The sequence below is a fragment of the Anoplopoma fimbria genome, unplaced genomic scaffold (genome assembly GCF_027596085.1).
Source record: "Anoplopoma fimbria isolate UVic2021 breed Golden Eagle Sablefish unplaced genomic scaffold, Afim_UVic_2022 Un_contig_11505_pilon_pilon, whole genome shotgun sequence".
NCBI classification, from domain to species: Eukaryota; Metazoa; Chordata; class Actinopteri; order Perciformes; family Anoplopomatidae; genus Anoplopoma; species Anoplopoma fimbria.
In genome coordinates, this window is record NW_026550884.1 from 7,501 (window position 1) to 17,079 (window position 9,579).

General features: G+C 39.0%; 2 protein-coding genes across 2 annotated transcripts in view; both read left to right on the plus strand.

The window, feature by feature from the left end:
- LOC129115298 (proline-rich nuclear receptor coactivator 1-like) overlaps positions 1-3,606 on the plus strand; it is a 5,860-nt gene extending 2,254 nt beyond the window's left edge. The window contains exon 2 of the mRNA XM_054626888.1: positions 930-3,606. Within this exon, the coding sequence (XP_054482863.1) occupies positions 1,028-1,363 (336 nt within the window). The 5' untranslated portion in view covers positions 930-1,027 and the 3' untranslated portion in view covers positions 1,364-3,606. The remainder of the gene's footprint in view (positions 1-929) is intronic.
- Positions 3,607-5,429: 1,823 nt separating this feature from the next.
- LOC129115295 (uncharacterized) lies at positions 5,430-8,615 on the plus strand. The gene is made up of 8 exons (XM_054626884.1): positions 5,430-5,490; positions 5,759-6,091; positions 6,227-6,496; positions 6,660-6,701; positions 7,300-7,383; positions 7,655-7,759; positions 7,843-7,871; positions 8,074-8,615. The coding sequence occupies exons 1-8, from the start codon at positions 5,430-5,432 to the stop codon at positions 8,155-8,157; spliced, it is 1,008 nt and encodes a 335-aa protein (XP_054482859.1). The 3' UTR covers positions 8,158-8,615.
- The last annotated feature ends 964 nt before the right edge of the window (positions 8,616-9,579 follow it).

Consider the following 9,579-nt stretch of genomic DNA (forward strand, 5'->3'; position numbering starts at 1 on the left):
CAATTCAAAAATAGACTACAACGATAACAAGCGTGTTTTCCTCAACCAAATAAATTCTTAGTCTACTAACACTTAACTCATGGATTAGTTCATTTAATTGACAGATCAACAAGACTCAGTTTCTCCACAAAGAACACAAAGACGCCATTTTCAATCTTGTGTTTACCAGAGATGTGCTCATAGGTTTCATTGAGAAATAGTCACCTTAAAGGAATTTATTGTGACCCACATAAGAGAGATAAGATAAGATAATCCTTTATTAGTCCCGCAGCGGGGAAATTTGCAGGCTTACAACAGCGTAGAGTAAAGTGCACACAAGAGACAGTAGAAGAAGACAAGATAAAAAAATAAAAAAAAAAAAAAATAAAACAAGTATTATAAATAAGCAATAAAAAAACAACAATAACTGAAATATTATATTTACAGACAGAGAAAAAAAACAACAACTATTTTAACTATTTTTAACTTCAATTCCAAGAGCAGGATTACGATACTTTTGTTATTGTTGTTCCTTTTTTTTTCTTTTTGATGCAACATTCTTAAATGAAGGTCGACCTCCTGAAGCTTTCAACCACATCTCACAGTCTTCCTCTGTGAATGCATGTTGCTCAGTTGTCATGGAGATGGTTTAATGGTCAACATGTCAACAAACCAAACCTGTTTATATGCCCTACTTTCTGACTTTGCGTGTGTGAATCCGAACCATCTCCATGGCAACTGAGCAAACTCTCACTCACCGATGAAGGCAGTGAGATTAGGCTGAAAGCTACGATTAAAAAAGACAGCAAGTTAACCTTAAGTAAGAAACCAAAAACTTCTATTTTCCTTCTAAGGTCCAGAATTTTTTTTTCAACATTTAATTGTCCAGTAATAGAATCATAATGTTTATCTGATAACTGTTTTAATACGAGTTTGTTTTGTTTTCTTAGCTGCTGAAATCAAAAGGCGGCAGGTCGGAGCGAGGAGCCGCTCAGCCGGCTGGCCACCCCGCCCGCAACTTCCCCGACACGACCGAATCACCCAGAACATGATCACACGGAGCCACAAGCCCAAGCAGGGCCAAAGCCCCGGGTCGGCTCACTCCGCCAAGAAGAAAGACAACGGCAGCCCGAACAAGCCCGTTACCTTCCACCCGCTCCACGCCTCCGACAACGTGAAGCCCGCCGAGGCTGCGCCGGAATGCCTCAAGGACGGCGAGAAGGTCTACGCCGGAGCCAAGTTCAGCGAGCCGCCGTCACCGAGTGTCTTACCTAAACCTCCGAGCCACTGGGTCGGAGAAAAGGAGCCTCAACAGAGCAACCAAAGCCGAGAGCAAATGACTGTTCATCTGAAGTCACTGCTGAAGGTTCAAGATAAGTCATGACCACGCCGGCTAACTGTCGGATTTACGCTGAACGACAACAATTGGAAAATAAGCATTTAGGTAAATCCAGTTAGGCCTTTAACACACTGCAATACAATGTGGGGAGTTTTTATTAACTGTAGTACAATTAACCGTGAATCAACATGCCGCCTGCACCTCTGGACGTTTGTGGACACATCGCGTTGCTCCTGGAGATCTGACCGACACGCTGTGTGCGTCAGTGCTGTTTAAACATATCTCCTGCCTTCTTTGTAGGCAGAGGAAGGAAATAAAATATGTGTTTCTGCAACGTAAGGAAGCGTTCAGCAGGAGGATGATGTCGTCTCCGGCGGCAACACGATCGCTGAATCCTATTCACACGACGCAAAGTGATGACGCCACTTTCTTTGTGAACACTTTTGAAAAGGCAGCTTTGTGTGGGTTTTTTTTAAAGAGCTCATGTAAATGTACAAAATATATTGTAAACATATATTTGTGTATATTTTTCCTTGTTTTAACTGAGATAATAGTTTTGTTACTGAGGTTTTTCCTACAAAAACAATAGAAAAAGAAAAAAAAATGTCCCCCCTGCGAACTGAGGCACCTGTTTCAGCTGTTTTAGCTTGAGGCTCGGTGGACGTAAGAAAGACTTTTCTAACTGATTTGCACTGAAAATCGGGGAAGGGCAGGAGACGTGATTAGGATGCTCCAAAGCTGGATCACCCCCTAGCCAGCTTTGACCACAGGGGAGGACGTCCACATCCTCCTGGACGGGCATTTTTCTGAAATGGCTCAGAAAGCGGGCGACACAAAATGCCAGATTTTTCCCCACCTGGTCGCAAAAGTTCTTTCCCTTCCTTGAACACGGGTCCAAACTGTGGTGAAGCTAAGAGTCGAATCAGGGACTGTGAGGCTGCTGAAGCCGAAGACCACAATGTGAAGAGTCTCACACAACCAGCATCCAGACGAAGTGCTATTTCCTTTTTTTTTTATATATATTATATCTTTATTGCACTGTCTTAGAGTACGTTCACAAGAAGACGGCTAAGTTTAAAATATATTTTTCTCTCTGTCCGCACTGAGCCGGTGTGTCTGTCGCTCCCTAAAAAAAACGAAGCTTTTACAGAACGGCATCCAGAAGTGGGTGAATCTTAAAATGTGGGCTTGGTGTTTCTTGTTGTGGGTGCAAGAAAAAAACCGCACTTGACGTATGAAACAAGCCGGCCGAGTCACTGTTGAATGCGCCTCAGTAAAAAGACAATCTTCTGTTGCTTCCGGCTTTCTCTGTGATCAGTCATTTTAAATGTCCGACTAGGTCATCACCAAAATTACTAGAATAAGTGAATTGCGTGAAGAATTACCCGCAATTATTTTGAAAATAATCGTTTGAGTCATTTGCTGCTTCCAGCTTCTAAATTGTGACGCTGTTTCCTCTTTTATATCATCTAAATACGTTTGGATTTTTGGACAATGCGTCGGACAGAACAAGACATTTTTGGTGTGTCACTAAAGGATCTGTTGTGAGAGGTAACACTTTTAAACAATAAAATATGAGTAATTCATTATAAAATAATCAGAACCTTTGTCATAACCATAAAATAATGACTTTGACTCATAATCTAGCAGTAGAAACTAAATGGTGCATTTCCGCTGTATTAAAAGACAGGAAACGTGATCACAAAGAGCAGGAGAGGACAGAAAACTGGTTTATGTTTTGTTTGACTCACACAGATGCCAAAGAAGAAGAGATTAAGCTGTTTTCATGTTCTTCAGGTGTCTCTGTGGACGGTTTCACACGTGAACTGATTTTTAAAGATTGTATGGCTTCATGTGGGACGTGTCTTTTGTCTTTTGAAGGGGACTTTGTTTTCACGCACTTCATTTCTCATACCTCTCCTTTACTTTTTAATTTCTTTAAGATACTTTAAAGCACAAATAATGTTTACCAAGAGTGCAGTATGCGTTGAATATGGCGCAGATGATCTTGTGATTATGTATCTTGTGTTTATTTTTTTTGGTATTATTATTTGAATGGTTTCTGTGGATGCAGGATCTCGTTTCTTGACCTCTGTGACGTCATGTTAATGGAAAATTGTATTACTTTAGCAAAAACTGCCCGTTTTATTTCAGTGTTTTCAAATTATTTCATTCCAGTGACAAGAATATGGTTAACGACACACCTCCATGCCATAATTGGGGGGGGAAAAAGTGTTTTATGAAGAATTTCTTTCATATCTAAATTAAAAATGATATTAAAATATTGATTACCCCTGTTAAATGTTGTTTCTGTGTTTATTACAAACAAGGGAAGATGTCCGTTTTTGTCTTGTAGATGACAGAAAACAAGATATGGTTACAATTCATCCAAAAGCACATTTAAAAATTATATTTAGTGTCTTTTCTTAAACGTTATTAGTAAGAAAACAATTTTCACAATTTTACACAAAAAATGGATGTGCATGAGTGGTATCGGTAACAAGAGGTGCCCGCGCAGAGCCCAAATGATATTAAACGACAGCACTGACCACAGTCACAGCCTCATCACACTGCCGCCATCTGTCGCAGAAATCAATAAAGGAATATAAAGAAGACCAAAAGCAGAAGACAACAAAATCTTGCAAGAGAGAAGTATTAGCTTGCAAAATGCGACTACACAACTGCACTTTGTTGTGCAACCCTGTGTTGTACAATGACAATAAAGAAAACATTGCAAGTGACACCTTGATAGTGCTAAAATGCTAATGTTAAGCTGGTAGTCATGTTCACCATCTTAGTTATTTGTGTTAGCATGCTCACACTTGCTAATTAGCACTAAACACAAAGTTCATCTGAGGCTGAGGACGATGTCATTGGTTTTGCAGGTATTTGGCCATTAACAAAAAATATAGGAAAAACGGAGGAAAGGTTAAGGGATCACTAAACTGATGGGCCAAAAAGGCGACTAAAAGTCCACTTCGAGATGTCAGCCAAGCACGCAGCAATGCGTGCCTCCACTTGGGTGTCACCGGGAGGAAATGACAAGACCAGCTGGGTGTCATCGGCATAACAATGGTAAGAGAAGTCATGCGAGCGAATAACAGAACCCAGAGATGTTGTGTAGAGCGAGAAGAGAAGGGGGCCCAGAACAGAACCTTGTGGAACCCCCGTAGTCGGCATGCGTGGTTCCGACACACAGTCACAGCCTCATCACACTGCCGCCATCTGTCGCAGAAGACAAAACGTAGAAGACAAAAAGCAGAAGACAACAAAATCTTGCAAGAGATAGAGAAGTATTAGCTTGCAAAACACGACTACAAAACTGCACTTTGTTGTGCAACCCTGTGTTGTACAATGACAATAAATAGAACATTGCAAGTGACACCTTGATAGTGCTAAAATACTAATGTTAAGCTGGTAGTTCACCATCTTAGTTATTTGTGTTAGCATGCTCACACTTGCTAATTAGCGCTAAACACAAAGTCCATCTGAGGCTGAGGACGATGTCATTGGTTTTGCAGGTATTTGGCCATTAACAAAAATATATGAAAAATAAAACTGGCGGGCGACGGATGAAAAGTTAAGGGATCATTAAACTGATGGGCCAAAAAGGCGACTAAAAGTGCATCATGTTTACAGAACAGAGACAAAAAGGAATAGATTTGGTTGAAACCGACACACTTTGGATGCATTAATGGGATTTCCTGTCTGACAGACCCACTAACTTTATATTATTTGAAGTTAAGTTAGTTGAGTAAACATTACATTAAACTTTCTAAGACGGGAATATGATAGCTCTTAAAAAAAAAATGAATTAAAATAAACAAGAAGTGGCAACAGTCTTGATTCTGCAGAAGGGAAATTACAGGTCTAAAACTGTTGCAACTGAAACTTTCTGTGTTAATTTCAACATAACGAGGTGACAGCACACTGACCACTGACATACCATAATTTCATCATTTGAAGGCTTTGTACCAAACCAAAAAAAAACTGAGGAAGTGACTCCTTCCTTACCACAGCTAATATATTCTGCTTTCCTCTGTAAGAAGAACCATTTTAGAGACTTGGACAGTTTAGAGCATCAGAACAGCAGTGATAAAAAGAAGGAATGATGGCTGAATTCAGATGGATTAAAACGTATTTATTTCTGATTCTGGTGCTTCAGTTTACAGGTAAGAATACAAATAATGTGTATATGACTACAGAGACAATAAAAAAGGTACTTTATTAACATCATTTTACTTTACTACCTAATGTCAGTTAAAGAGGACAGAAAAGTAGTCTGTTTATTTTCCATCAGGTGAATAGTGAGTTTAATGAACTCTTAGAAACCAACGATGTAAATAAACAGTTGTTGTATCTAAAATTGTCTCCACACTGACATTAATATTCATGTTTTTATTTCTCTTTATTGTTTTTATTTCTCTCTCATCTACTCAGCAGCAGCAACAGGACAACTTTACCTCTCCTTCACTGTCAGAGATGGAGATGAAGTCACTTTGCCTTGTAACAATGTGTTAGAGGATCATAAGAACTGTAACACTACTAAGTGGCTCTTCATTGATTCAAGAAGCCCATCAGTAGAGCTGGTTTCACTTGGAAAGATTGGTGAAACAGCCGAAGCTAAATCAGACAGACTGAGTGTTTCAGAGAACTGTTCTCTGGTTATAAAGAACGTCACAGATGAAGATGTTGGTCGTTATGACTGCAGACAGTTCAGATCAGGACAAATACAAGGTCCAGATGCTTTTGTTCATCTGTCTGTTGTTACCAGTGAGTATTTACATCATAATGTTTTCAAACTGTCTTGTCAGAACAATATACTGAAACATTATAATAATAATGATTATAGTGATGAAGTTAATTTTACTTTTCTTTCTCTCACAACGTCTCCATCTTCACAAACAGTGACTGAACACGAGGACAATGATGAGGTGAAGTTAAACTGCTCTGTGTCGATATATGGAGGATGTATACACACAGTGAAGTGGCTGTATGAGGGTCCAGATAACACAGACATTACAACATCAGAATCTTTCTGCTCGGCCTCTACTTCCTTTCCGACTTCTCATTTTATTTACGTTTCAAATAATTATACGTTCCTCAAGTGTGAAGTGACTGAAGCGATATACCCTGGAGAAGTGAAGCTGTTTCCCTATAACCCTCCTCAGTCCTCAGGTGAGATTATAATGAGCTGCTTCAAATCACTTTACTCTGATGTAACGATCAAACTAGGTTTGATTATTTGATGAATTTTAAGTTTTAAGATGATATAATTTATAAACAGGAGGTATTTTCTCATTTTACAGTTTGCTGGTTTTGTTTTGTTTTAATTTATCAGGATCAATACCAACAACAGCAACACTGACAACAACGCCAGAAGGTGAGAAACAAAGTAGCTACTCACAACTATAAAACACTCTAAGCGTTGTGAATGTAATTTATACACAGATACTGTAGATTAATATACAGTTTGTATGATCTTACAAAAAAGTTTAACCACATTTTTTGTGCATTTTCCTACAAAAGTCCAGCAACAAGTCAATTTCAGCTTTTTACATGAATACAGTCTTTTGAAAATAGACCTCTGTCTTCACAGGAAACTTCTTTGTTAGGTTTAGGCAATCAAACTTCTTAGTAAGGTTATGTAAAAGATCATGAAATGCTTGGTCAGGTTTAGTGGAGTTCCTTTAGTTCATGTGAATTTCACATGAAAAGTCAGAGGACCAAAAAAAACAAAAAACAAGGATCATGAATGTCGGAGTTGTTGAGACATGACAAAAATGCACCAGAGGATCACCAAAGTCTGCAGGCTTCATCTTCAGGGTATCATGATTGACCGTACAAGAGTTCTTGGCAATCCATTCAACAGTTGAGATATTTCCTTCTGGAACAAAGCGGAGGACCGAAGACACCATCATGACTAAACAAAAGACTTCTGATTCTTCACAAATAACTTTCTTTGTTTTTCAATTTGTCAGGTCAGGATGAACCAAACACAGAACCAGAAACAGACAAAGTTGAGACACAAAGTCCTCACAACATACAACAAAATGAAGAGCAGTGTATGTTATCCTAACTCTCATAAATGTAATGTGTGTTTACATTTATTTTCAATTCTCCGAGCCCCTCACACTCATCGGTGGCCACAAGAAAACAGGAAAACTGTACAGATGCTTTTTGAGCAATCAATTCATCTTCACTAATGTAAATAAAACATGCACAATTTACACATTATTATCGTTTGTGACATGTCAAACACATGTGGAACTTATTTATTTTTTGTTGAAATTAGTTTTGCTTGAATTTGATTTGAAGCAATTTTATTTAAATTAGATTTTCGCACAGGTTGGTCCGTTCTGGGATACATGATGTTGGTCATCCGTGTGGCTGAACTCCTGCTGATGACTGTGATTGTTGTTCTTCTCATCAGAGCTCAAGGTGAGAAAATCCTGCCTTTTCTCTCTGATTAACGCAAACTGTACGTTTAGAGCTAAACTGTTCCTCTGTGGTCTATTTTCCAGGGAACCAGAGACCACCTGATCACAACACTGTGAGTCGTAAAAAAAGTGGTGAAACCAGTTATAGTTTTAAAACGCTGTCCGTTACTGTAATGCTGGACTGTGAATGTCTTGCTGTTTCAAATTCAGTAAGAAGCCCAACAGAAGAAACGTGGGAGTTTAAGGCATCGTAACAGAATGAAGGACTGCTTGAGCTTATTGTTCCATTTCGGGCTAAAATTTGTTTTTTCGCAGGTGCATGGTGCTGGAGATGGGCATGAAGGAACAGTGAACTATGAAAACGTTGGAGACCCTTACGTTTTTGTCAGGCTCCCCTGATCAACGACTTCCACACCGACGTCAACTCACTAGAGAAATGACTGTATTGCAGTTAAACATTGATTATTTTCAAGTTTATGAAGTGTTAAACCAATTCTCATCTGCAACATGATATTAAAGCCTTGTTTTAGCTGATTTCAAGAAGCTAGCAGCACATCTATGACAGTTATGTCTTTTCCTGCATCAGAAAAATCTTCAGAACACAATTTTCTTAAGTTATCATCCTTTTGGATTTAGGCCTGCAGATTTTTTTCTGATTGCTTTTTAATTTGTAAGTAGCTTAGCATGACTTTGTTCTTATCAGTCGATGTGCAAAATAACTTGTTTTAGTTCACTTTGATGTGGAATTGTTGCTTTGGAGTCCGATATGTATTTTGCTAATTTTGCACAGTGAGCTTTGTTTCTTAATTGACTCAGTAACCGTGTGTTCTTCTTTATAACTGCTAATAAAATTAATGTTTAATTCTCAATTAAACGCCTGTTGTAGTATATATAAGATAGAGTCATGTCTTACGCAATAAAAGGTGGATAAGCTTTTCGATTTAAAAAAAAAATAATCAAAAAGCTTATCCCACCCTCCATAAATGGTGGCATTATTTGTGTATTCATACGAAAAATTGTTGTAAATCTTATTCCCCTAACAGGTGGGTGTTTGCTGTAACCAGCTGCAACAACTATTGGCACGCCTTGATTCTCTCTCCACCTCAGCCACTCCAGTTTCCAGCCCTGTTTCTGAGACAGGCGGTGGTGCTACTTCTGCTCCAACCTCAGTTCCAGCTATCTCCTCGCCATCCACAGTCTTCTCCCAGAGCTCCGGTTCTCATCTCTCCAGACTGGAACCGTTCTCTGGAGACTCTGGGAGCTGGCGGTGGTTTCTGGAAAACGAAGGATTTGAAAACGCTTCAGAGGCTGGATCATTTTGAAAACGCTGTGTGTCCCTAATAGTGTGGGACAGGTGGAAACGGAGAAATTTGGAAACGATGACGTAGACACCCGCGTTCGCTATTTGATTGGGTCTTAGGAGATGCGACGTGTCCTTCCCCAATTTGTCACGCCCTTAACACGTGACCTTTAAAGTAAACAAACAACAACAGCCTTGATTACCGATCGACTTCCATGTTAGGAGGAGGGTGCTGGACGAAAAAACTGAGGATTGTCCTTTTCTGATAAATGCTTTTTTTGTTCTGCACAACTATTGTGAAGTTCACAAATAACTGTTAAGGAACAAAAGCATAAATGCTCTCCAGTACAACAGAGACTTCAGCCACTGGCAGAGTTACGATTGTAAAAACAGACAACAAAACCAAGGAAACGAGTGAGAGACGTGTGTTGACCAAATATACTGACCCATAATTGAATAAATTTTGTCCAATAACTATAAATATTAAACAAAATTGTCCTGTTTAAGTTTTAAAAAGATCT

Coding starts and splice junctions, on each gene's coding strand:
- LOC129115295 (XM_054626884.1), top strand. CDS start 5,430: ATGGCTGAATTCAGATGGATTAAAACGTATTTATTTCTGATTCTGGTG. Junction 5,491..5,758: donor TCTGGTGCTTCAGTTTACAG/GTAAGAATACAA, acceptor TCATCTACTCAG/CAGCAGCAACAGGACAACTT. Junction 7,384..7,654: donor ACAACAAAATGAAGAGCAGT/GTATGTTATCCT, acceptor TATTTAAATTAG/ATTTTCGCACAGGTTGGTCC.